This window comes from Myxocyprinus asiaticus, chromosome 14 (genome assembly GCF_019703515.2).
Source record: "Myxocyprinus asiaticus isolate MX2 ecotype Aquarium Trade chromosome 14, UBuf_Myxa_2, whole genome shotgun sequence".
NCBI classification, from domain to species: domain Eukaryota; kingdom Metazoa; phylum Chordata; class Actinopteri; order Cypriniformes; family Catostomidae; genus Myxocyprinus; species Myxocyprinus asiaticus.
This window is the reverse complement of record NC_059357.1, coordinates 42362401-42390120: the sequence shown is the minus strand read 5'-3', so window position 1 is coordinate 42390120 and position 27720 is coordinate 42362401. Positions and strand designations below refer to the sequence as shown.

Sequence of the window (27720 nt, the reverse complement as noted above, 5' to 3'; positions counted from 1 at the left end):
CGGTGTTTGACTTTCTGAGCCGTCGCGCGTCCCCTGGTGGACAAACACCTTTATGTCTCTTAGAAATGATTATCGACACGACAAAACTAGTCTTGAACGCTCTCATTATAATCAACCAACCTGCGCGCGCGCTTGCTGAATATACATCTTATTTGATTCATATGGACGCGTTGTAGTTTTGACGCGTCGCTCGCAGGGTGTTATTTGTCGGTCTCCTCTCAATCAGACTGATCAGATGTGACCACCTGTGATGTGTGCATGACTCACAAGAGCCTGTTGCTCGTGCTGTTTATTACTTAATGTGATTTTTTTTTTTGGAGCGACCTGTGATTATGCGCGCGACTGGATGATGATAACCATCAGGTTTTGAGTCTTTGCGTGTTATTGATGATGAGGAGGACACTTTGATGCATTTAGTTGCATTTGTATTTTTCTCTCTTCATCCTCCGGCTGCATCTGATGAAGTTTGGGCTCGTTTGAGATGCACTATGTGATGCATTTGTGATTCAGTCATTGGCGTGTCAGTAGAAGAATACCGAAAGCAATATTTGCATTATTTGTTTCCGCGATGTCAATCAAAAAAGCAACATTGACGGAGAATGGGGTTAAAAACGGAACATCAAGAAATGTGCTGGAACGATGCGCCTCGGTCAATGAGTATTTTGATATTTCATTCAAGGTGTGCATTATTATTTTATTGTTGTTGTTGTTGTTGTTGTGTGTGTATACATTTGACCTGTTAGTTGGCACTTGTGGCGCGCGCTTGGGTAGAGCTCTCGGAAATCACTTTTTAAGAAATGCAAAGGCATGCTCACCCAGCCATGCAACTATTAGCACTTCAAATGGCTGGAAATATGCTGTTTGCATCCTTGTGTGCAAATCGAATAATGTTTAAATAGTATCTTACTGTCTAATGATTCAATACTTGTTTTGAATTTATACGTTGAAACTTGCAGGTATGGTGAGGAAGGATGTAGTAATATTTGATTAACTTTTGCTCAGTGGTGGATACGTATTTACCTAGGGAGGGGGTCAATTTTTGTATTTAAATACTATATCTAATCTGAAATGACAATGATATTTCGTTATTGCATTAGGTCCGGGATCCTAAATGATCCCTTGAGACTTTTCAGTCCAATAAACGAGCTAAATTGGTTATATTTTGTTTTGTAGTGAGGAAAATGAATAGATTAACAATAATAAACAATGTGCAATGACAGAATTGAGCAATAGCCTTACAGCTAGGTTCTACATGGAATACTATTATGCAATATTATAAAAAACTGTGTAAAGCGGAAGACGTTTCACAATTTTAGTTTCCTGTCGATTAAAGGCCAGTTTTTCCTGTTTAAGCAGCTTCGTTTTGGTCTTAGTAAAGTCAACATGAAATCAAATTCACCCTGTTTACTTTCTTAAATCTCGTTTCTGGTCTTCTTGTTCACGATTCATCCGTGAGGTAAACTCTGCAGTCATTTAGCGTTCCCTTTCATCTCAATGGCAGTTGCTCGACTGTCGCAATCAGCGTTGTCAAGATTGTACACAGTTCCACTAGCGACTATCCTGAGCTTTGTCAAAAATAGGCAAGTTAATGCTTTTAAGAGCCACACATTTCTTCCCAGTGTCTGAACTTCTTGAAGCGTGCAGAGGAGCACGTATGCGCACCTTCTGATGCTTCACAATTTTGTTTCTTTATAGAATCGGAGGTGCTAGGGCCGCGCCGCCCCAATTTAGTCGCTGATGCTAACCAGACAAACCTTGACTCCCCTGTTATTTTGAAGAAACCCAAGCCCTGTTATTTTTTTGATCCCTTCCCTCTTTCCTGCCATCATATAGAGATTATATTTTATGAACTAATCAATGGCCTCTTTTCACATACTGAGATGACATGTTTCTGCCTTATTTAGCAGCGTAAATCTAGCAAACTTTTTTATATTTGCAATTTTTTATTTATTTAGTGTATAATATTTAACAATATACTTTGTAGAGATCGACCAATAGTGGATTTTTCCGATACGATAACTAAGGTTGTGGAAGAGTCCGATAACCGATGAATCGGCGATATAAAGGTCTTAGTCTTTCCATACTGTGACGGGTACAGACATAGTGGCTACAAGAGTCCAAAATAGTAAAATCCCAGATGCAGTTTATTAGTCAACCAAAATCCCAATAAAAATTTGAAGAAAAAAAAAGATTTAGTGCATAAATAGACTTTTAACTACAAACAAGTCCGAAACACACCAGGGACTGTTATTTTGAAATGACAGAGACTCGTCCCCATTAAAATGTTCTATATTTAAATATTTACTAAATTAAGAATTTTATAGCCTATATATTTACCAGAAGAAGGGTTTGCATTTTTATATATTTCAGCAGATGAGGTTTAATGAGGAATAAGGTTTATTATTATTTACAAGATATGAAGTTAGAGACACATTAGCCGCATTTCCACTATCGAGCCAAATGCTAGTGCATGCCAGGGCCAGCTGTGTTCCCACTGTCACTTCTGGGGCTTCATCGTGCCTCCTCTGGGCTTTCTAGGGGCCAACGGACAATAGCCTTTGGCCTGCCAAAAACCCTTGGGCCAAACAAGGCCAACTGGGGATTGAGGCAGGTTCAGTGTCAAAGGAGGAGTTTCACCAAACTTGCCATGTTGTGTATCCAGCGCACAATGGTACAAGTTTGGGAAAAATGCTAATAAATTGTGGGAGTGGAACAAATTTGTAAAATGCACAATAGACAAAGTGGTGCTCAAAGGAAGAACTTTCCATCGTTCGAGATCATGGCTGGTGTGCTGGGACATTGTCCCAGTGTTAGTGGAGAGACCACTCGGGACACCATGGCAGTTACAGTCTGAGTTGTCAACGCTAACTTATTTTGCTAGCTAGCTAGCTAATGTTTACAAATGATATAAATGTGATATTCTAGATAACTAGATAACATCATACCTCAGCTTGAGTTTCCCTCTTGCTTGTGAAATTGGCAGGGTGAGTGACGTTTGCACCAGGGAGGCATATTAGGGACAGGTTTTAGGGCAACACTGCAGGGCTATTGGCCCGATGGTGGGAATGCAGATTGATTTTGGTCTTGTGGCTTGAGGTCCGAGACTATTGGCCCTGGCTGACCAGTTGATAGCCCTGGCTTGCACTGTCCCAATAGTGGAAAAGCGTCTAATGTATGTGCTGACGGGGCACATTTTCCATATAGTCACATTTTGTTTTCATGCTCTCGCTTCAATTTGGAACACTTAATTATCTAATCAAAATAAAAAGATTATGCATTGAAGTGAGGATAAATATATGGATGAATATTGTCAATGATGAAAGATTTAGATACAGCAAATCCCTACGTAATTGTTTTTATTTCACCTTTAGAGAACGCATTTATACTGTAGAACCAAGATGTTCTAACTGTAGAATCCTCCAGAAGTGGCTACAGAGAGGGGGAATAAAACTGTCAGTAACTATTGGCACAGATTTCTGCTGATAAATGATAGTTCCAAAAAAAAACTATCGGCACAGATTAATCGGTAAAACTGGCATATCGGTCTACCTCTAATATTTTGTATTATATTACCCTGGGATACGTTTTAAAAGTGAGTTCCCACAGCTCCATTGAGGTTTTTAATACAGCTGCTGATCCTGTTTCACTCTGGAAAAACCTCATATTGTTGAACTAAAATGTGTTGTAAACAAAGTTTCATGTTGACTTTAAAACATGGTGGTGGTTAACAGTTAGTGCTCATCAAACAAAACCAGGATGTTTGTAATAAAGTGAGTTTTGTGTCTGATCCTGATGCTTTTAGGTGATGCTGCTGGGAGACTCTGCAGTGGGGAAGACCTGTGTGCTGGTGCGCTTTAAAGATGGCGCCTTTTTGGGAGGCAACTTCATTGCCACAGTGGGGATAGACTTTAGGGTGAGCCGGCAATGGACAGAGCTGGTTTACTTCTCTTTGTTCAACATGTTTGCAACGACTGATCACCAGTTAAAGGGGTCATATCATGGAAAATCTAATTTACCTCAGTCTTTAAATGAGTTTGATGTACAATGTAAACATACTGTAACTTTCAGAACTCGCATATCCTTTACGATTACGCATTTAGCAGGCGCTTTTGTCCAAAATAACTTGCTATACATTTTAAAGTAGTATGTGCATTCCTGGGAATCAAATCCGTGACTTTGCTGTTTCTAGTGTCATGCTCTACCAATTTAGCTACAGGATTGCAGAAATCCCTCTGAATTATCCCAGTGTTAGAAGGCGGTGGCTGAAGTTTATCTTTAACAATATCCAGGGTCATCTGAGTCCGACTTCAATGGTAAGTGGCGCATTTCGGCCAGATCGTTTTGTGAACCTGTAAGTGTAATCAAAATCTTTCTAGCAAGTCAGTCTACTGGCGGCCATCTTTGGAATGCTCTCGGGAGGTTATTTCCAGTCATGTAAGTGCAGCTCCTATCTACTTGAATGGGGAACACAGAAATCTCCAAAACGGTTGGTCAAGTGTACGATCAAAGAACATATTTCAAATCAGCAGTAAAATCTGACAACACTGGAATCATAAATGTGTATTTCTTTACCTCAGATTACGCAAAGAGACACAATTTCCCTGGCTTGTATAGCTAATGCGCATGCGTGTTCTCAAAGTTGATTAACAGGTGATGTCTGTATCTGAAAGGTGATTGGCTCTTTTACTTGTAAGGCGGGACTTTCTACATTCGTTGACCATTGGGCGTGCCCATTTCTCCCATTCCTTTTAATCGAAGTGTCCCATCTATGCTAAATAGTCTCTGGTGTAATGCAGGCTTTGCAAAGAGGCTATTTTTTGAAGGATTCAACATCACAAACTATATCAAATGGCAGCAAACCTGTAGCCTGCAAGTGCGTGCTGTCACTCATTTCACATGCAAAAAGTGTTTTTTTTTTTGTGTGTGTGCAAAAAACTTGATTAAGATGATAAATTAAGAGATGATCTCACAGGACGTTTTTGCTTTTCGTCTGTACACATGCGTTTACTGCCCCCTGCCGACTAAGACTAGCAAAAACATGGAGGTGGCACCTCAAGCTTGAATTGCTCAATTGGTAGGAAAATTCCATAACAAATTTACCGCAACGATTAATTGCATTGATTTTTTATGTGTTAATATAATTAATCAAATTAAAGGGTTAACTCCACAGATGTAATTACAAGTAATGAAAATGTTATGATATGACCCCTTTAACATTTACATCCAGTGTCAATAAGCTTTACGGACACTCATAGAGCTGTCTTGTGTGTGTTTCACTGTATTCATTTTCCATATCATCCACCAGCCTCTCTGGTAAATCTGTGAAGTCATTGTGCCACTTCAGGTGTCTTGGAGTGTGCAGTTATAACAGGCAAATATGATGCTCGTTCACGTTTCAGTCTGGCTAAATGATTAACACTTTACCACCCTACAGCAATGGGGTTTTGAGCTACATCTGCCAGCCCTGATTGGAGAGTAGAAGGGAATTTGATTTGTTAAAACTTGGTTATCTTTAGACCTTAGTCTGTATTTAAAGGAATATTCCAGAATAAATACAAGTTTATACAAAAAATGCTTTGTACGTGCAGAGCCTCACTTTCAGTGCAAGGCTATGGGGAAACCGTTTGACCTATAGACTTCCATTATAAATTCTTACCCACATACACTAAAGCAAGAGACCGCTGATAATCTTCCTCTATACTGAGTAGCTCACAAATCTTAATCGCACATGTGTTCAGTTAAAATAATGGCACCTTTAAACGTGTCCCGCCAGGTTTGACATCACTGAAATGCCACTGGTTGTCACATGTCATGTTATGTCACCAATCACGATGCGACAAGTATGGATGGGAATTGTATAAGGAATTTAACAATTTTGGTTTAAAGGAATATTATGGATTAATTAAAGGTTTATACAAAAAATAAATTGACAGTTATGCACTTACAAATAAGGGTTGCCCCATTGATCTCAATTTTAAATACAAATTTGTTTAGTTTTTTGATCATTTTTACATCATCATAGTAAATGTACTGTTTAATCCAAATACACTTAGCCAGTAGACCGCTGTCAGTTAGCATTAAGACTGTATGTATTATTGGATGAAAATAAAGTTTATCACATGACACAAATAGATTTTTGCCCTCAAGCCAAAACAAGTCAGTTTGGGTTAACCCCGTGTCGCTTCGCAGGAAGGTGAAGGTTAGGCTTAAAAGACCTTGAAAATGGTCAGTTTTTGGCTTGAGATGTGGTGCAAAAGTAAAAAAAATAAAATAAAATAAAGGTTTAGAAAGTGGCATGTCCCCCTTAAACTTCTGCAAGCTTTGATTTCCTGCCAACAATGTCTAAAATGAATTTTAAATGAGGCATCTTATCTGCTGCGGCTCAGAGAAACAGTGAAGCGTTTCTCCGCTGGTATTTTTTTGAATGGCACAGCAGTAGCACTATAGCCTGTGTCTATTTTGGGCTCTTCTTTGTAGCACTTGCTCAGTATAAGGGTGTGTAGGAGCAGAGCCGGAGCAGGCTGATGCCAGAGAAATGGAAAGCCATTACTAGTAATTGATAGCTGGAGCTGATTTATGCTAGATTCACAGAGGCCTTCACATGTACGTTCTTGAAAATATGGTGTCAAAAAAGAAGCTGCATATGCAGTACATGGTCAGTTTATACCAATTCTCAAATAAATGGCAAGGTTAAGACTTCAAAAAGGTCCTTAGAGAAATTTAAAGGAGCATTTACTCACCTTCAGTGTTGTTCCGAGCCTAAAATCTGATGTTAGGCAGAATGTCTTATTGCTGAGCTCCAAAGAGGACAAAAAGTTTTCCATGTGACTATTTGTGCTATATTCAACCTGATCCCATGAAATTTATGTGACAATGGCAACCTTTTTGCAAACCAAAATGACGTGCTTCAATACACGTTTGGCTGCAGTTTCCCAGTGAAATGTCCAGCGGTCGGCGCCAAAAGTGAGTGAAATGGTGTTGTAATCAGATGCCGTTTTTAAGGTGAATGTTAGATGGATATTTTAATGAGTACCTCATTCTCAACCTCCCTAATCTAAAACTTTAACCAAAACCTAACCAATAGTGTTCAAAAAGATAAAGGAGCTGTGAACAAAACAGAAATCCTTACCCTAAACCAACACCTAAACCTAATCGTAAGTGTTTTAAAAGCATATTTGATATGAAAAGCACATTTACTGAAGCAACCACGTCATTCCTTGTCACTTGTATTGCACTTTCGCTTCACTTTCACTTTAGTTTCGAGCGTCCTTGGCTGGGCTCGAGGTCTGGTCTCTGAGTCCAAAGTCCAGCACTATCAAGTGAGCTACAGTGCAGGTTAATCACATTGGAATAAGGGTGTAAATGTTGGTGGGTTTGTAATACAATAGTTTTTCAAATTTAAAATGTTCAAAAAGTGTTTTGATATAAAAACATAGCAGTGTGTGAGTAACAGATCAAAAATAAGTGTTTATAAAGTCATAAACAGCCACAGTACCCGTGATTTGGGTGAAAGTGAATAAAACGCACAGTTGTAGCGCCTCTTGTGATCATTTCACCAGGACACTGCAGCAAAAGGTAGAAAGAGTAATGTAAAAGTCAGTTTGCAAAAATGTAGCTCAAGTAACGTTCATTCTATGAGGCAAGGTTGGCAATATTCCAAGTCTTCTGAAGACATGCAATAGCTTTGTGTGAGGAAGGCACTGAAATTTAAGCCCTTATTCACTCATAATCTTCCCTGCTGCTGTAGCTCTCAAATCTTATTCGTGATTGTGTTCAGTTAAAAATGAGTGCCTTTAATCATGTCACTCTAGGTGTGACATCATTGACACCAAATGCCATTGGTTCTTGCATGTCATGTCACCAATAGAGCCATCTCAGCCATCTTGGTTCTGGAAGTATTTTTCATTAATTTGTTCCATAGGGATTTCATAAAAGTCTTCATAAAAGAGTTGTAAGCCATGAACCAAACAAACCAGCACTGAGGTGAATCACAACATTACGAACTGTGATTTGAAGCAAAAAACGTATTTGAAAATCGGACAAAAAGATTAAGTTACAAGACTGCGTGTTTCTTGAGGGTATGAACTACAATCCCATGATGCATTGCGAATGATGTACTCTAATACAAAATGGTGGGAAAATATAAAACTGTTGATTTTAAAGTTGTTGTTACTAATTTTTGTTTTGTTTTGCAAAATACAAAGACTCAATTGAGTAATTTACAGTCTGCCATAGAAGTGAGCTCTTTTGCTGCGGTTTGTTTTCTCCTCCGGATCATGGGTATTGTTTTGTAGTTCTTCACCATGAATTCCACCATTAAACAATTTTTTAAAAATGCTGATGAAATAATGCAGACTGATGTCTTTAACAGAAGCATATACCACTGATTAAGAGCCTCAAAGCTCACAGTAGGTTTATACGTTATCGTTAAAAATCTACTCCCCTATCAAAAAAAATGTAGGGGATTTTTACTTCCGGAACCACTCTATTGAGACAAACTAAAAAAATATGACAGAGGTAAATATTATCAGTAAACAACGACTTAAATTTGTGTGAACTGACTGATATTTATCATATGGCTTCAGAAGACTTGGAATATAATGCGCCAGTCATTTGGACTGCTTTTATGATGCTTTGATAGTGCTTAAATAGTGACAACATTTTTGTGTAAACTATTCCTTTTAGGATGAGAACTAGAATCATGTATTATGTAATGCCTATATTTTTGTCTGTGGAATTCATCTTATGTAGCTGAAGATGAGCAATGCATGTTTGATGGTTTTGCCCTTGGAATCTCTGTAAAGAACAATAAGACATCTGAGCACTGCTAAAAGCAGTTCTGTCAAGAAAAAAAATGGTTTTCATTCAAGCCAGATAATTAATGCTGAGCGAAAGCACAATGGAGAAATGTCTGCGTTCTTGTTGAAGAACACAGATGCATAATGTTGTCCTTATAATTGCTCTGGTCTTTGCTTTGCTCAGATTTCACTGTTTTCTATGTGAAATGTCCTGGTGGTGTGTTAAGTATGCAATGTGTGCATATGTGATTACTAGTATGTTTGTCATCCACATAACCATGGAGTATTTTCACCTTTTTTTTTTTTTGGTCAGTAAGCATTAACTTTAGAAACTGGGTAAATATATTGAGGATCGTATTATTGTCATCGAGCAGTCTTGAAATGTGTGGATGTATGTGAATGTCTGCAGATGACAGTGAAAATTACTCATCTCTGAAAATCTCACTTCCATTTGTTTGATTGACATTTTCTTTCATAATTGCACTGCCATTTGGTGGACCAAATCTTCTGATAAGTCTGCTGCTCTCAGTGCAGAAGGTGCGATTTTAAAACATTTTGTTCTCAAAGGAAGTAACGGCTGACGTCAACAGGAAATTAAGCAGTGTGCTGGGCTGCTATTTCATCTTCACTATATAATTAAGTCTAAGTCGAGAGCCTGGCCACACAAAAGCAAATAGCATATTAGAGATCTCACTTTAGTAGTAGCTAAATTGTTTGACCATTTTGGTTTGTGTGTGTGCTGTAGTTTCTTTGAAAAACAAACTCATTAATTGTTTTCGTCTTCCAGAACATTTGTGAAAATTCAAAGAGAAACAGCTCTGCTTTAAACATCTCAAACCAGACAAAGCTGGTTTAAGTTGGTCTAACTGGTCTTCCAGGCCCCTCAAAAACCATCAGACCAAACTAGCTAAGACCAGCAAACTATCTTAGACTGGTTTAAGATGTTTGTTTTTTTTACACATGGAGTGTACTGTGGTTTCATAAATCCTGTGTTTCTTCATGTTGTCTGTAGAATAAGGTGGTGTCTGTGGATAATGTGAAGGTCAAACTCCAGGTAAGTAAACACAAGTTCATTCTCTGCTTTTCATGCTGTAGCTCTTATTAAGGGTGTTTGCTAAAACAGGCAACACTATTATTATTATTGCTCATTAGGGATGTACCGATACCATTATTTTTTGAGAACGAGTACTAGTAACGATACTTCCTTTTTGGTACTTGCCAATACCGATATCTGTTTTTTTTTTTTTTTTTTTTTTGTTTTTTTTAAATTCCATATTCAACAGTTTATTTCAATTTTATCATCAAAATGGTGCTTAAATAAAATGCATTAATTACAACTTTAATCAAATGAAAATAGAACAATTAATTTTCAACAATGTTGTATTTTTTTTTATCAAATGAAGTGCTTCTATACAGAACGTCACACACAATCCAAAATACAACAATATAAATATTTTTGTCAAGTAAAGTGCTGCATAACAGAGCATCACAGATGTGAGGAATTGTTTAAATATAATACATTACTATTGGGTTATTATTATTAATAGCTTTTATTAGTAGTAGTATTACAGTGAATATTACATAACTCTACAGTAGTGATATATTTCTGTTGTCCTGTTTTCCATTTAAATTGAGATTTTTATTTTGGCGGTAGCTTTTATTCTGGCGTGAAGCCCTTTCCTGTTTGTGTGTGTGTTTTTGACGGTAGCTTCTCACCTTCCAGAAAAGCAGGTCGCTTTGTGACCAGTGTGATTATTAAACCACAAAAGGCTGCTATATCATTAAATAAATATGTAGTCTGTATGTGCTGTGAGCTACAAAGTGAATTAGTGCTATGTTCCCTGTCATCTGCTCCAAACAGAGCATGCGATGCTCATGATGATATTATAGAGTTCCTTGGCTTTACATTTACAGTTGAAGTTAGAAGTTTACATACACCTTAGCCAAATACATTTAAACTCAGTGTTTCACAATTCCTGAAATTTAATCGTAGAAAACATTCCCTGTCTTAGGTCAGTTAGGATCGCTACTTTAAGAATGTGAAATGTCAGAATAATAGTAGAGAGAATGATTTATTTCAGCTTTTATTTCTTTCATCACATTCCCAGTGGGTCAGAAGTTTACATACACTTTGTTAGTATTTGGTAGTATTGCCTTTCAATTGTGTAACTTGGGTCAAATGTTTTGGGTAGCCTTCCACAAGCTTCTCACAATAAGTTGCTGGAATTTTGGCCCATTCCTCCAGACAGAACTGGTGCAACTGAGTCAGGTTTGTAGGCCTCCTTGCTCGCACACGCTTTTTCAGTTCTGCCCACAATTTTTCTGTCGGATTGAGGTCAGGGCTTTGTGATGGCCACTCCAATACCATTTTGCCACAACTTTGGAGCTATGCTTGCGGTCATTGTCCATTTGGAAGACCCATTTGCGACCGAGCTTTAACTTCCTGGCTGATGTCTTGAGATGTTGAGATTTTCCTTCCTCATGATGCCATCTATTTTGTTAAGTGCACCAGTCCCTCCTGCAGCAAAGCACCCCCACAACATGATGCTGCCACCCCCATGCTTCACGGTTGGTATGGTGTTCTTCGGCTTGCAAGCCTCACTCTTTTTCCTCAACATAACAATGGTCATTATGTCAATGGTCATTATGTTTCATCAGACCAGAGGAAATTTCTCCAAAAAGTAAGATCTTTGTCCCCATATGCACTTGCAAACTGTAGTATGGCATTTTTATGGCAGTTTTGGAGCAGTGGCTTCTTCTTTGCTGAGCAGCCTTTCAGGTTATGTTGATATAGGACTTGTTTTACTGTGGATATAGATACTTGTCTACCTGTTTCCTCCATCTTCACAAGGTCCTTTGCTGTTGTTCTGGGATTGATTTGCACTTTTCACACCAAACTACGGTCATCTTTAGGAGACAGAATGTGTCTCCTTCCTGAACGGTATGATGGCTGCGTGGTCCCATGGTGTTTATACTTGTGTACTATTGTTTGTACAGATGAACGTGGTTCCTTCAGGTGTTTGGAAATTGCTCCCAATGATGAACCAGAATTGTGGAGGTCCACAATTTTTTTTCTGAAGTCTTGGCTGATTTCTTTTGATTTTCTCATGATGTCAAGCAAAGAGGCACTGAGTTTAAAGGTAGGCCTTAAAATACATCCACAGGTACACCTCCAATTCAGTACACCTCCTATCAGAAGCTAATTGTCTAAAGGCTTGACATCATTTTCTGGAATTTTCCAAGCTGCTTAAAGGCACAGTTAATTTAGTGTATGTAAACTTCTGACCCACTGGAATTGATATAGTCAATTAAAAGTGCAACAATCTGTCTGTAAACAACTGTTGGAAAAATTACTCGTGTCATGCACAAAGCAGATGTTCTAAACGACTTGCCAAAACTATAGTTTGCTAATATGAAATCTGTGGGGTGGTTAAAAAAATGAATTTTAATGACTTCAACCTAAGTGTATGTAAATTTCTGACTTCAACTGTACATTCAAACATTATTAAAACATCTAGCTGAACATGAAGCACACAGCATATGCAAACTATATATTTATCTGAAGAAATTGCAGACTTCGCGGTTTAATAATCACACTAGGACATTTACGCAATGACATTCGTACATCAGATGGTATTGTTTTGTTGTATCGGTGCAATTTTATGAGCACAATTGCAAGTACATGAGTGCGGTATCGGGCCCGATTCCAATACCAGTATCAGGACATCCCTATTGTGATTTGAACAAACCTGTAACCCTAAGGATTAAACTTCAGCATGTAACTCGTCCTGCACCTTTTGTGCTACAGACATGAATGACACCTCAAATTATATGGCTTGTAGAGGAGAGATGTGATATTACTTTTCTAAGCAATGTTATTTCCATCAGTGTCATTTCCATGACACAATTTTATTAAACGCATAAATGTGCTGGCAATGACACTGTGGTGGGAATTTTCATGACTTTCAGAAAGAATTACATAAACCACAACAATCTTCTGTGATGCATGTACATACACGGTTAGATGTTAGTTGACAAATTTAGAAAATTAGTATGCGTATGTTTTGTCGAGACTTTACTTTCTACAAGTTCACAGTGCTAAAAGTGCCAAAAGTTGAAGAAACACTCAGAACACCTTAGCAACTTCATAGCAACTGTCAAGAGAACTGCAATGAAGCTGTTTGACCTGTTAACTCTTCTCCTGCAGATGTGGGACACAGCAGGTCAGGAGAGGTTCCGTAGTGTTACTCATGCATACTACAGAGATGCTCAGGGTAAGTTTGCACTGTAAACCCTAATGTTGTCGGTACTGGAAAAATCCAGTTGTCTTAGTTAAACATTACTTGAAATGTCAAGTTTTGGTCTCATGTTCCTTGAACTTATTTTTCTTAAAAATCCATAGACTTAAGATTTTAAGTGTTAATAACTCAAACTATTGAGTACAAAATTGAGGTTATGGGGAATACCCATAACACCTTGTGCTTGATTTATTTGTTTCGTTGGTCAAAGGGAAAAAGTTTGTTTAATAATTGACCTAGAATCAGTTATAATTTCCTTTTATTTAAGCTGTGTTATTGTATGACATAAATTTGAGTCCACTCTATTAGAATTATTAAGTAGACACATCAACATTTAAATACCAAATTTAAGTTAGGTCTACTTGCATCTAGTTACCTTAACTCATTCTATATGATTATCAAGTTAAGTGAACTTAAGTGAAAGCCATTACGTAATTCAATTGAGGGAACAAGTTTACTCAATCGACTGAGTAGAATCAACTTATTTGGGTTTTCAGTGTACCATCTCTACTAACAGACTGAAGTATTGCTGCCATATCTGATTCTGTATTAACTACTAAATCTGGACGATACAGCTAAAAACTTTCAGCTATTGCCTTTTGGAGATATTTAATATTCACTCACTGACCACTTTATTAGGAATACTTGTACATCTACTTATTCATGTGATTTATCTAATCAGCCAATCATGTGGCAGCAGTGCAGTGAATAAAATCATGCAGATACTGGTCAGGAGCTTAAGTTAATGTTCACATCAACCATCAGAATGGGGGAAAAATGTGATCTCAGTTATTTGGACCGTGGCATGATTGTTGGTGCCAGACGGGCTGGTTTGAGTATTTTTGTAACTGATTTCTGCTGATAGCACTAAAGAGCAATATTTACCTATATACATATTTATACAGGTAAAATGTTGAATTGTTGGAAGAAATTGTTGAATCTGAGTTTTAAATCAATTTATAGAAAAGAACAGTTTGAACTGATTCATGGAAATGAACTTACCACCTCTAACACCATTTTTGCTACTGAATTTCAATTCGGAGACACTTTTCAAATATGTGTTTTAACGTTCTCATTTTTGTGAGTTGTGAGACAGGGAGGGGTCGCTGAATTGGTATATTTAAACAACACAGTGAAATCTGTTTATTCTACTGTAAGTACAGTGACATTTCACGATGAATACATGACAAACAAATACTGTCTGGAGGCTTCGAGTCAGTGTATAATTACTGTATAAAGCTCTAGTGTGAATCATTCAGTATGACTTTAACCTGCTCTTTCTTTACATTACAGCTTTACTGCTGCTATATGACATCACAAGAAAGTCCTCTTTTGACAACATTAGAGTAAGACACACAGACCTTTCAACATGATTAAAATAAGTATAATCATTAAATGGGTCATTCCTGTTATACAGTTTCTGAACTCTGTAAATGTTATAAATGAATTATGCATGTGTTGTAATTTTAGGTAAAGGGTATTACATTCAAGCACTTTCATTTTATTAATAGTTATACTTTGATTATTGACACAATTGGCAGAAACAGTGATGATGGAAGAAGCTAAAGTGAGCCTTTGATCCATGAGGAATGTAAAGAGTCGAAATATTTAAAAATTAGTCCATGTTCACTTGTGATATTGTGATCAAAGAAAATTAACTAAAATTATCTTCATCTGTAAAAATTCATAAAAATAATTGAGTTTAATATTTTATATAATATATTAAGAAATACAGTATATGATGGGGACACAAAATGTATGGTGTATTAGGAATGACCCAAATCATATTTTATTTTCTCATTAGCTTAGTTTTTGAAATGATTGATTTTTACTGAAGGTATTTGTTTCTTTCTTATTTTTCTTCTTTCTTTTTTTTTTTGGTATCTATCAGGCCTGGCTGACTGAAATCTATGAGTATGCACAGAAGGATGTGGTCATCATGTTGCTTGGCAACAAGGTAAGTGGGACTTCCTGTAAAGAGTGAAAAGAAAGAGATAAGCAGCATCCCCCTTGAAATGTAAAATGTATAAATGCATGTGTAGACGCGCACGCAATCTCACACACATATGGCTGAAAATCTGTTTGTTTGTACTTTTTATTTCATCTCCTTCTATACTTCTCTTTTATTTCTCAGTTTAGCTTTTTAGGCAAGCAGTTTAATTTAGGTACATGGATTTTAACCATGCCTGTATGTCTTTGGTCCCCTTCTCTCATGTTTTTATGAACAGGGTATGTTCTCTACTAGGGATTTTGCACTGGTTTAGATAGAGCCCCCTAATGCAGTGGTTCCCAACCGTGGGTACGCATACTCTAGGAGGTACGTAAGCAGGTTCCATGGGGTACGCGAAAAGTACTGGATTTGGACAAAAAAGGCATATCGGATGAAACTAGAGACTTTTGACTCAAACAGGTTTTAATGTAAAAACTTAATGAGGTTTCTTACCAGATGTAGTTTTGTTGCCGTTTCTCCCAAGGACAAGCTCAGCTGAGATCAGCGCCATGTTGTTTGGTCACATGACTTTGTGTCGAAAGTTTAACCCTTTAATGGCAAACTAGAGTCTCCTGAACTGAGATCTGTTGGTTTCAATTTAATTTAATTATGCATAGCCTATATTGAAGCCAAAACGTCATGTTAGGGATAGGGATGGGGGTAAATATTGATTTTCCAATTAATGGCGATCTTCGTTTGAAAAATCCTTAAAATTGATCTTTTACTCTATGCAAAGTTTGGCACAGAGATCTTTTCCCTGCGTGTTGAGAAGAAAAGTTTGGTTTGACTAGTTCCGAATAATGTGTGTCCAAAGACAACATCCATCCATGCTATCCATTTGAATAATGTCTCTTTTAATACCCTTTCTGTACTTTTCAGTCAGTTGTTTATCAGAAACAACAAAAATAGAAACATTTAATTGTAATCACACATAGCACAGATGCGCTAAATGTGTGAGTTCTCTCTCGTTAATATGCACTCACTTGCTGAACTACCAGTAGTCTTAAAGAGACAGTACCGTTTTAGCACTCTTTCTACATATCAATGTAAATAAATAAATAGTACGCATGTAAAAAAACAAAAACATGTAATGTATGCAATATAATAAATGCAATCATATTTATTGATGGAATAGATCAAATTTCTACACTTGCAAAAAGCTCAAATGTGACAATGATACTAATGATACAAAACTAATGATAAAATGAAATTGGTAAAAATAAGAAGTTAGAAGGTCCCCTGTATCATTTTTCATATGTAAGCAAAATGGACATTATAATATAACTGAATTATACCCAAATTAATCCGAATCTAATTGATTTGAGAGCTTGTGAATCAGAATCGATCAGGAAATCAATACCTAGCCCTAGAGATGTCAATAATAATCAGTATTAATGATAATGTTAAATTATATTTAGTCTTAGGTACACATCTCTGTTTTTGTGTCAGTTAAGGGGTGATTAAGGCTTTACTGATGGTGAGATTGGGGTAATTCTGGCAAAAAAAAAACGTTTGGGAAACGCTGACCTAATAGACTGAGTAAGCCAGAAAGCCTATTTTAGAAATGTTCGGGTTCAATACAACTTAAGCTCTATTGACAGCATTTGTGGCATAATATCAATTACCACAAATTATTTAGACTTGTCTATATAATGTCCTTCGTTTTTTTAAAAAAGCTTCTTTTATATATATATATATATATATATATATATATATATATATATATATATATATATATATATATTAAATGGTCATGAAACCCCAAAAAACACATTTGGAGATGATAAGATACTGTATGTACAGGTAGCACAGCATTGAAAACAATTATAGCACTCATGTTTATTGTTATGGGTTAAGTGTTTTTTTTTTTTTTTCGTGTTTTGAGCCATTTCGTTCTTCAGGTTAAAAAACGAAACTTGAAGCAATGTCATAAAATATGCGTAAACTCTTGAGTTGTGATTGGAAGTAGAGTACACTAATACATCAATCGATTCTGAGCGTTTCTCCACATTATACATGAAGGAACGCTTCCGTCCAATCACTGCACTGTCTTATGCATGAGCTCGCATTACAGCGGAGACTTCAAAACCACACACGGACTTGACAGCGGTTCCTGGTTCAGATATGAGAGCGGACTTTTACACAAAATACCGTGGTGAGATGGGAATCACTCATCAGAATGGACTGCGGTCGATAACCAGACCAGAGCGAGCATGTTTGTTGGCCGAAGTTCTGCTACTCACGCTCCAGACTTGAAGCAGTTGTTTGTTTAGAGACATACAAATTTAATCGCATCTTCTCCGTACGTCTGATCATGGACAGGATAACAAGACGGCTGTTCAAAAACAGAAGACAATGAGGAAAACCCATATCTTAAAGTCATGTGAACTCTCTTTTGGTTTCCTTTACATTGTGCAATGAAAAAAGGCAACGAAGTTGAAATACTGGATGACTTTACACAGACAAGCTTAGTAAGTGATTTTATCACACTAGAGTCATGTTCACACGTATTATTTTAAAGTATTGCGGTTGTACTTTTGAAACAGTGTGTTGATGTTTTGTGTGTTGGACCCGTTTACTTTAATTATGTGCCTTTCTTTCGAAAAAGAGGGATGAGTCTTAATTATTTTCTGTAGCATTCAACATTATGGCACAAACACTGTCAATAGAGTATAACTTATATTAAACCTGATATGCTCCTTGTAAGATCTGAATTTATATTAGGTCTCTAAGCAGTCCTGGTGTTGGTAGCAACTGCTTTCACTTAATTCTCAAAAGTTTAATAAAATATCAGAATCTTTGATTTTCAAACTGTGCTATCATCTTCACTCTTCTCACATTTATACTTTTGTCTCATGATTGATAATCAGCTAAATTATCAATCATGACATTTTAAGATGCACACGGCTTCAGCCAAAACATTATACACATTAACATGAGACTTGTGGTCTGTGCATTTATACATTATATCCAATATTTCAAAGATATCAACTTTAATGTCATGACCCGGTAACTTTTGCACGACATGCTTAAGGATATCAGAAAGGGACTGTTTACACCCACAGGAATGTCTGTAACACACAACTAGAAGTCCATCTGACTAAAAGTAGTCCCACCACCTAAATTACAATTTAAACAACAGCTCAAATAATAAACAGATTTAAACTAATGAACTTATGTAAGTGCTTTAACAAAAAAATACAAGCTTCATATTTCTGCTTTTAAACCCTCCAGAACACTGTCCCAGTTAACATTTATTATAAGTGCCTTACTGTAACCGGAGACTATTTAGTCAGAGACGGAACAATTACGGTGGCAAGAAAAAGTATGTGAACCCTTTGGAATTAGCTGGTGTTCTGCATTAATTGACTGTAAAATGTGATCTCATCTTCATCAAAGTCACAAGAAACAACACACAAACAATTATAATCTTTCATGTCTTAGTTTAATGGGATGTGTTCAGTATTCACAGTGCTGTGGAAAAAGTGAACCCCTAGGATTTAATAACTTGCTGATCCTCCTTTGGCACCAGTAACTTCAACCAAGCGTTTCTGGTAGCTGTGGCTTTGACCTGCACAATGCTCAGAAGTAATTTTTTGGACCATTCTTCCTTACAGACTGCTTTAGCTCAGCCATATTCTTAGGATGTCTAGTGTAAACGGCTCTCTTGAGGCCATTACACAGCATCTCTATTGGGTTAAGGTCTGGGCTCTGATTGGGCCACTCCAAAAAGTGGATTTTCTTTTTTTGAAGTCATTCTGTAGTGGATTTACTTTGATGTTTAGGGTCATTGTCCTGCTGCATCAGACAACTTCTACTGAGCTACAGCTGGCACACAACCACCCTGACATTATCCTATAGGATATCTTGATAAACCTAGGAATTCACTTTTCCCTCGATGATGGCAAGCAGACCAGTCCCTGCAGCAACAAAGCAGCCCCAAATCTTTTTATTTTAACCAGTTCCAATGATTCCTTCAAGTCTTAAGCTGTCACTCTAGGGTTCTTTTTTTTTTTTTTACCTCATTGAGCATTCTGCAGTGTGCCCTTTGAGTCATCTTGGCTAGATGGCCACTTCTAGGGAGAGTAGCCACAGTACCAAATTGTCATTTATATACAATTTGTCTAAATGTGAATAGATGAATATCTAAGCTCTTCAAGATAACATTGTAACCCTTTCTGGATTTATGCAAAGTAACAATTCTTGATCGTAGGTCTTTTGAAATCTCTTTTTTTTTGCGAAGTATGGTCCACGTCAACAGATGTTTCTTGTGAATAGCAAACTCAAAATGTTTGAGTGCTTTTTATAAGTCACAAGTAGCTCTAACCCACACCTCCAATCTTGTTTCATTAATTGGATGCCAGGTTTGCCAACTCCTGACTCTAATTAGATTTTTGTCATCTTAGCCAAGGGATTCACTTTTTCCACAGCACTGTGAATGTTAATGGATGTGTTCAATAAAGACATGAATGATTCTAATTGTTTGTGTGGTGTTAGCTTAAGGACATTGTGCTTTGTCTATACTGGTGCCTTTAATGAAGATGAGATCACATTTTATGAGCATTTAATGCAGCAAACCAGCTGATTCCAAAGGGTTCACATACTTTTTCTTTCCACTGTATATTAAATTCCTCAATAGAGAGTTCGAGCACTGAACGCTTGCGACCTCATTTATCTAACTGCGCATACTCTTAATGCACAGTGTACGCATGAACCTAGAATTATTTGCACTAATTAGTGGGTCCACAAGGTGGCAACACTCACAGTTGAGCTGTTGCTATCATGAAGACATGCTAAAAGAAGATGTAAGAGATCTCTGAAAAATGCCTGCATTAAAAAATATGAATAAATTCTAGACACATCCGATGGAAGCTTTTAGGCACGAAATGCCTGGAACACAACTGCAAATTCGGCATTATTCCTTCTTTTGAAATGTACAAATTCAAGCCAACGGGCTCGTAACCAGTGTAGTTTGGGGTATTGAACTGGGTTTTGGAAGGGAAACCAGCTTCAACCAATGGCAGGTTTGTGTACGTGACAGGCTCTTGAAGGGGCGGGGTTAAAACTGACTTTAAACTTTTCACTAATGGCTGCACTCTCACATTCGTAAGCAGAGAAGGGTCAGTTATATCAGCAAGAGCAAGTTATCAGAATCAGCTTTATTGCCAATGCTTGCACATAAAAGGAATTTGTCTTGGTGACAGGAGCTTCCAGTGTACAACAATACAAAATCAGCAGCAAGACATAGATAATAATAAAACAAATAATAATAATTATACACATACGTACAGATACACACATACATAGATACACATGGGTAGTGCAAATCTAATACAATCTGTTATGTACAGTGCAAATACAAATCTGTTATGTACAGTGCAATGTTTTTTTTTTGTTTTTGTTTTGTTTTTTCCTTCAGAGGAATGAAATGGCAGAAGTGGTTGGATAAATATAAAAAGGACTAAACTGTGTATTGCACATAGTTATTGCTCAATGGGGCAATTTAACTGTTGATGAGAGGGATAGCCTGAGGGAAAAAACTGTTCCTGTGCCTGACGGTTCTGGTGCTCAGAGCTCTGAAGCGTCGGCCAGAAGGCAACAGTTCAAAAAGGTAATGGGCAGGGTGAGTGGGGTCCAGAGTGATTTTTCCAGCATTTTTCCTCACTCTGGAAGTGTATAGTCCTTGAAGGGGGGGGAGGGGGGCAACCAATAATCCTCTCAGCAGTCCGAACTGTCTTTTTGTAGTCTTCTGATGTCTGATTTCGTAGCTGAACCAAACCAGACAGTTATTGAAGTGCAGAGGACAGACTTATTGACCGCTGAGTATAACTGTATAAGCTGCGCCTGTGGCAGGTTGAACTTCCTCAGCTGGCGAAGGAAGTACAACCTCTGCTGGGCCTTTTTCACAATGGAGTCAGTGTGGGTCTCCCACTTCAGGTCCTGTGAGATGCTAGTGCCCAAGAACCTGAATGACTCCACTGCTGCCACAGTGCTGTTTAGAATAGTGAGGAGGGTCAGTGTTGGGGTGTTCCTCCTAAAGTCCACAATCATCTCCACCGTTTTGAGCGTGTTCAGCTCAAGGTTGTTTTGACTTATGACATTTTAAGATTACGAGGTTATAATATATATATATATATATATACACAGTATAAAACAATGAAGCATCGACGAATCATTCACAATAAGACCAGCAAAATGCATTAAGAAAATAATTGGCATCAATTTTGATTTTATGCCAACTAGGAATGGGAAAAATAGGAACGCCCAATATGGCTGATGTAGAAAAGGAAGTCCTGCCTTACTGGTAAAAGAGCCAATCAGCTTTTAGATACAAACTTCACCTGTCAGTCAACTCGAGATCTCGAATGTGCATTAGCTGGGCCAGCCTGAAGAATAGCGTTTTTTAGTGTAATCTGAGATAAAGCAGCACAAGTTATGATACCATTGTTGTCAGATTTAACTGCTGATTTGAATATGTTCTTTTATTGAAATCTTGACCAACCGTTTTGGAGATTTTGGTCTTTCCCCATTCAAGTAGATGGGAGCTGTATTTTCATACAGCTTGTATCCATGGAAAATAGCTGCTTGTGAGTGTTCCAAAGATGGCTGCCAAATGGTCTGAATTGCTTTGAAAGGGACTTTGCTGTAACCACAATGTTTGCTTTTTCACACTGATAGATGGATCAACATTATACCACAAATTCTGTCAAAAGAGACAACTTGTATTGATCCTGGAACATTGTCTTAATGTAACCATATATAAATGTCTTAATCACTGGACTTCTGTTTATACTCTAGTAAAAGAACAAAAGTAACATGTATTTGGGTAGTTTCCAATACAGGAAATGTCTTCATAAATAAAGTAAGTCTAGTTGATACAGTATTTCATGTGTAATTGACAGTCAGACATGGCAGCTGAGAGGGTCATCACACATGAGGAGGGGCAGAAGCTGGCTAAGGTACAGACTCAAATCTAACAGCTTTGCTTCCATATACCATTACAAATGATCAATAAAATCTAATATAATTAAAACCTGAAGTAATATAATTTCTTTAACTGCAATGCTCTGTGTTTACTTGAATGAAGGAATATGGAGTTCCTTTCATGGAGACGAGTGCCAAGACTGGTGCCAATGTGGAACTCGCTTTCCAAGCCATAGCAAGGTTGGAGTTTAATTATATTATATTTATTATAGGAAAGTTATGTGTTTTCTGAGCCATCAGACTTACAATTTTCGAAAGGTGGGTGATAAAACAGGAAAAAAAGACTTACCTCCTTAAAAACACCTTAGCAACCACCCAAAACATCCTAGTAACTGCCTAGCAATGCCCTAGTAAGCTCTCAGAATTCTGGTTTTGATTACGGTTCGTCTTAACAATTCCAATTCCTTAACGATTCCATTAATGATTCTTACTTTTGAGGAAGGAATATTTTTTACTGCATTTACTTCCCTCAGAAGCCTGTTGCCAAATGATTAGATCATTTCAGATTTCGACAGAATAGATATAACAAATCAGAGATCAATTTAATAAAGTTGTTGCTTGTTTATACAGAATTTGTAATTACTTCAAAAGGTTTTTAGAGGCATACATGCAATCCAATAATTGGTCCTACTGTAACTTTCTATTAAATAAAAATTCTAAACCAAAAATGTGCTAACATATCTCATTCATTAAATTTTTCTTAAATATAATTTCAGTGATTACAACAAAACACGTAATGTGGAGGAGCCTGAAGTCTCAGCCTTAAGAACGGCATTGCGTAACACAGTATAATTTCTTGTTTCATTACTAGTTGGATGTTATGGAAGTCATAACTTTCAGATCAGTTCGATTATTAATCAGGGCTGTTTCTAGCTATAAGCGGTATAAGTGTCCAGTTAAGGCCCCCGAGCTACCAGGGGGCCCTGAGAAGAAAAATAAAAAAGTATTTTTTTACATTTTTTATACAGTATATACAAAAATGCTCATATATGCTCAGAAACTGCCCTGTTATTAAAGGGTTGGCTCACCCAAAAATGCAAATTCTCTCATTTACTCACCCTCATGCCATCCCAGGTGTGTTTGACTTTGAAAAATCAAAAAATAAGGTAATCCGACCTTTTGAAGCTCCAAAAAGAACAGTCAGCATAAACGTCATCCATATGACTCCACTGGTGAAATTGTCTTCTAAAGCAATATGATCGCTTTTGAAGCAAAAAAAAAAAAAAGATATTCAAGTACTTTTTAACTATAAATCATCGCTTCCGGTCAGCAGCAGTATGCGCATGTGACGTAATCGCGTTTGCATGTTCACGTGAGAACAGATGCACGTGCGTCACACCCGGAAGAGCAGTGCTGTTTACAGCTGAGTAGGAGGAACGCTGTACAGGAGCTTAGTTGGTTTTGGTTTAGATCTGTATTTGTATCTGTTTGTTTGTTTACAGTGGTGCATTTGTGTGCTCATCCTGGATGTCTAAACCTAGAGAAAAATGTGAGTTACGTCTGTAACATGCCAAATACGTCATACAAGACCGCGTGACCTCAGCCCTCTTGTGAATGCGCATACGGCTTCTGACCAGAAGCGATGATTTATAGTTAAAAAGTACTTAAATATTGATCTTTTTCACACCAAAAGCAATCGTTTCTCTTAACACATTCATTTAACCGGCGAAGTCGTGTGGATAACTTTATGCTGACTGTCTGTGGTTTTTGGAGCTTCTAAGGCGGATCACCATCCACTTGCATTTTAAGGACCTACTGAGCTGAGATATTTTTCTATTTTTCTTCAAATGTGTTCTGCTGAAGAAATAAAGTTATGCAAATCTGGGATGACATGAGGGTGAGTAAATGATGAGAGAATTTTCATTTTTGGGTGAACTATCCCTTTAATTCAGCAACTTCTCAGACTGAAGTGTTTCGGATTCACTAATTAGCATAGGCTAATAATAGTCATTCGTTATGGAACTGCATTACATTGGTTATGCTGTAGATTCAAAAGAACAAGCTCATAATTTTCATTCATTCGGCAATCGAAATGCATTGTTCACGCTGTGTGTTTTGAGCTGTAGATTCAGTAGCGGGGCAGCAGGAAACACTGTCAGAGTATTTTAGTACAGTGTTTTCATCCACATCGGCGAAAAAAAAAAAAACATGTTCAAGATCCATTAATGGAAGAAAAGCCATAAATTATATGGTTACGGTACCTTTAAAATTGAAAAATTATCTTGAAAATACCTTTAAACTTCATGCTGTTTTAAAGTTCTTTCAAACTTTCAAGTAATGCTTTGTCAAGTTTATCTTGAATAAACGTAACATTAAAATTGATCATGAATCTGCATGTTGTTTTATTTTTGACACAGGGAACTGAAACAGAGAAATGCCCAGCAGCCACACGAGCCCAAGTTCAAGATCCACGATTACATCGAGTCACAGAAGCAGAAGTCCAGCTGCTGCGGCAGCCTTATGTGACCCAACTCCACTTGTTCATCAACACAAGAGATATTTGTATACAATTACTTGTGTGTAAGAAATGTGCAGTGTTCTGATGTGTCTGTTCGCTTTATAGTCAGGAATATACAGCCAAATACTGCAGGATTTAATGAGGTACATCATAGTAATAAGAGTCATGAAGGTGATTTATCCAGGTGTATACAGTATTCAGGTGTGTCCGAATATTCCAGGTACCTTTGTTTGTGTAATGTGATTCCCAGGCTTTCTCTAATGATTATGGTCTATATTTACACATGTAGTAATGTAACTATTATTAAATGCATAATGCAAATGTGCTCTAAATGGGCATTGTAGTGGTTTTTAAATCAAATTCTTTCAAATGTATGTTTAAATGTCAAAATGTCAGCATACAGTGACCCCAAAGTATGCGGACAATTAAGCTGCACTTAAAAATGAATGGCTGTCTTTGCATAACAAAATATGAAACCAAGTGGAATTTATTGAATAGATCGCACAAGCACACTTAGAAGCAAAGAATTGGACAAAGATACATATGTATTTCATATGAATGAATAAACAATATAAATGATTCAAAATGAAAACAGAAATGTATGGTTGTCAAACATTAGCGGAAGGTATATTTAATGTGAATTAGCCAGAACGATCGTATTTCGGCCAAAATGACGTCCCGTATTTTTTGGGCGGCAAAAACAACAACAATAACAAAAAAGCTCGTGGCAAATGACAGCAAAACGGTATTGTGTCACGTATTAAAGCGGGAAAACGCTCAGGCGTCCTGTATTTGCGGGGCTGGAAGTTTTTCTGAGAGAATATAGCATAATTTGTTTGCGGATGCAACTTGGTTTGATATTTTGTTGCGTATTTAAGTGTCAAAAGTCTCCAAATAGTTTTTGGGGCCACTGTATGTTAAATATATGTTTACAATCGGTATATATTGACTTATAAAGAAACCTAGCACAGCTTGACTGAGTCAGGCCTGATCAAAACTCAGTACGTGTTTGTTTTTGCCTTGCGCATGCGCATGTCACACTCACTCATACCTGTCGCATTCACTGTATGGTCTGGCACAGATATTGAAATGAAATAAGCATATGAATCTGCTACCGAAATTAATGGTAAAATATTTATGATTCGTCTCGTGCGAACACTTCACGTTTGATGTCACTCCAGTTTTCACAGTGATCACAAAGTGCCATGAGAAAGTCATTGTTTTAGCACAGGCTATATATTGTACCAACACTTGTTTTTTTAAGAGGGATAAAAAATTTTTTTTTATTTATTTTTTTTTTTTTTTTTTCATTGTTTTGTATGATTAATATTTAAAGCCACAGGGTGGCAGTGTTACACACTGAGAATTGCAAATAAATAAATAGCTTAATTTTCTTGTTGCCTTACCTTTGTAACTTACTGTATGTGTCCTGTGCTTTTAAATAAAGTAAATTATTTTTAGTGGATAAAATCAGGTTATAAGTCTAAGTTTTGGACAAGAGAAAATATAATGGAGCTGAATTAGTAATTGCTTGTATTGTATTATTCTTTGTAAGTTGCTTTGCATAAAAGGATGTGCCAAATAAATACATGTCAGTTAATCTTGTTTAGATATTGACTTGTACGCTGGCTGCTATCTGTTATTATGTTTGTTTTGTGACATGATGACACCTGTGGCCTCAGAGAGCACCTGTTTGTTGAATATTTGGCCCAGGGGTTGGGAATCTTTTTTCACTAAGGAGCCAATTATTAATATTATTTTTTTTTAAGATTAACATTTTTTATTGATTCCTATATTAACACATAAAAGCAAGAACAAATACAAACAGAATCAATACTTAACCCCCTCTATTACTACCCCCCTCCCAATCCCCAACCCCACCCATAAGAACATCTCAGTGGTCCCACATAATTATAGACACACAAAAACAAATATTAAAAAATAAAATAAGTAAATAAAATATAATAATCACACAGATGACCTCTACATCTACATCTCTCTCTCCACTCTCCCTCCCCGAGAGCCCTCCAAAAATGCCAAATATTTACCCCACTTTCCCATAAGCAAGTCCAAATTACCCAATCTTCTAAGTACCCCTTCTTCAAACGCTACCACCCTCCCCATTTCTGCACACCACTCCGGGAATGACGGTGCTCCGTCGGACTTCCAACCCCTTAAAATGACTTGTCTGCCAATCATAACACTTGTCAAAATCCAATTTTTTATAAACTTGTCCCACAAATTTATGAACGCTCCATCACCCAAAATACAAAGTCTGGGGCAAAGCAAAACTTGAGTGCCCAAAACATCAAACAAATAGCTCTGCACCTTCATCTAAAAATCTTGAATCTTAACACACCCCCAAAAAGCATGAGTTGTCTCCAACTTCTGATTGATAGCGGCAGCAGTTGGGTGTGTCTTTAAGACCAAGCCTATATAATCTAAAGGGGGTCCAATAAAATCGATGTAAAATCTTAAATTGCATAAGGCGAACCCTTGTATCTCTAGATACAGACTTGACATTTTTTTGAATCCTAGTCCACACTTCTTCCTCCAATACCAAATTCAAATCTTTTTCCCATAATCTCTTGAGAGAAGGTAAAGCTCCGTCCCCCAGACTCTGAATTAGCAGGGAGTAATACACTGATGCCTCATGACCTTTTCCAAAAGCAGGTATCTGCCGTTTTAGGGGTGTGTGCTACTCCCGAAACCGTACAGAGCATGTGGCGCAGCTGTAAATACCTATAAAACTGAGATCTGGGAATCGCAAAATGATGACCCAAATTTTCAAAGGATCTCAACACTCCACTCTCATATACAGGTGCATCTCAATAAATTAGAATGTCGTGGAAAAGTTCATTTATTTCAGTAATTCAACTCAAATTGTGAAACTCGTGTATTAAATAAATTCAATGCACACAGACTGAAGTAGTTTAAGTCTTTGGTTCTTTTAATTGTGATGATTTTGGCTCACATTTAACAAAAACCCACCAATTCACTATCTCAACAAATTAGAATATGGTGACATGCCAATCAGCTAATCAACTCAAAACACCGGCAAAGGTTTCCTGAGCCTTCAAAATGGTCTCTCAGTTTGGTTCACTAGGCTACACAATCATGGGGAAGACTGCTGATCTGACAGTTGTCCAGAAGACAATCATTGACACACTTCACAAGGAGGGTAAGCCACAA

General features: G+C 37.2%; 1 protein-coding gene across 2 annotated transcripts; it reads left to right on the top strand.

The window, feature by feature from the left end:
- The first annotated feature begins 92 nt into the window (after positions 1-92).
- LOC127451179 (ras-related protein Rab-37-like) lies at positions 93-25922 on the top strand. Of its 2 annotated transcripts, XM_051715671.1 has the most exons (9): positions 95-679; positions 3803-3913; positions 9811-9852; positions 13006-13072; positions 14390-14442; positions 14988-15053; positions 21989-22045; positions 22174-22250; positions 24428-25922. In XM_051715671.1, exons 1-9 carry the CDS (start codon positions 569-571, stop codon positions 24534-24536), a joined length of 693 nt encoding a protein of 230 aa, XP_051571631.1. In that variant the 5' UTR covers positions 95-568; the 3' UTR covers positions 24537-25922. The 2 variants fall into 2 exon arrangements, with proteins under 2 accessions (XP_051571632.1, XP_051571631.1); XM_051715672.1 differs by lacking the exon at positions 3803-3913 and having other exon boundaries at positions 93-679.
- The last annotated feature ends 1798 nt before the right edge of the window (positions 25923-27720 follow it).

What these genes read in the sequence shown, in the direction of transcription:
- LOC127451179 (XM_051715671.1), top strand. Translation starts at nt 569, where the DNA reads ATGTCAATCAAAAAAGCAACATTGACGGAGAATGGGGTTAAAAACGGA. An exon ending in CAGTGGGGATAGACTTTAGG is followed by an intron (nt 3,914 to 9,810) that starts GTGAGCCGGCAA and finishes TGTTGTCTGTAG; the next exon opens with AATAAGGTGGTGTCTGTGGA. An exon ending in GCTTTCCAAGCCATAGCAAG is followed by an intron (nt 22,251 to 24,427) that starts GTTGGAGTTTAA and finishes TTTTTGACACAG; the next exon opens with GGAACTGAAACAGAGAAATG.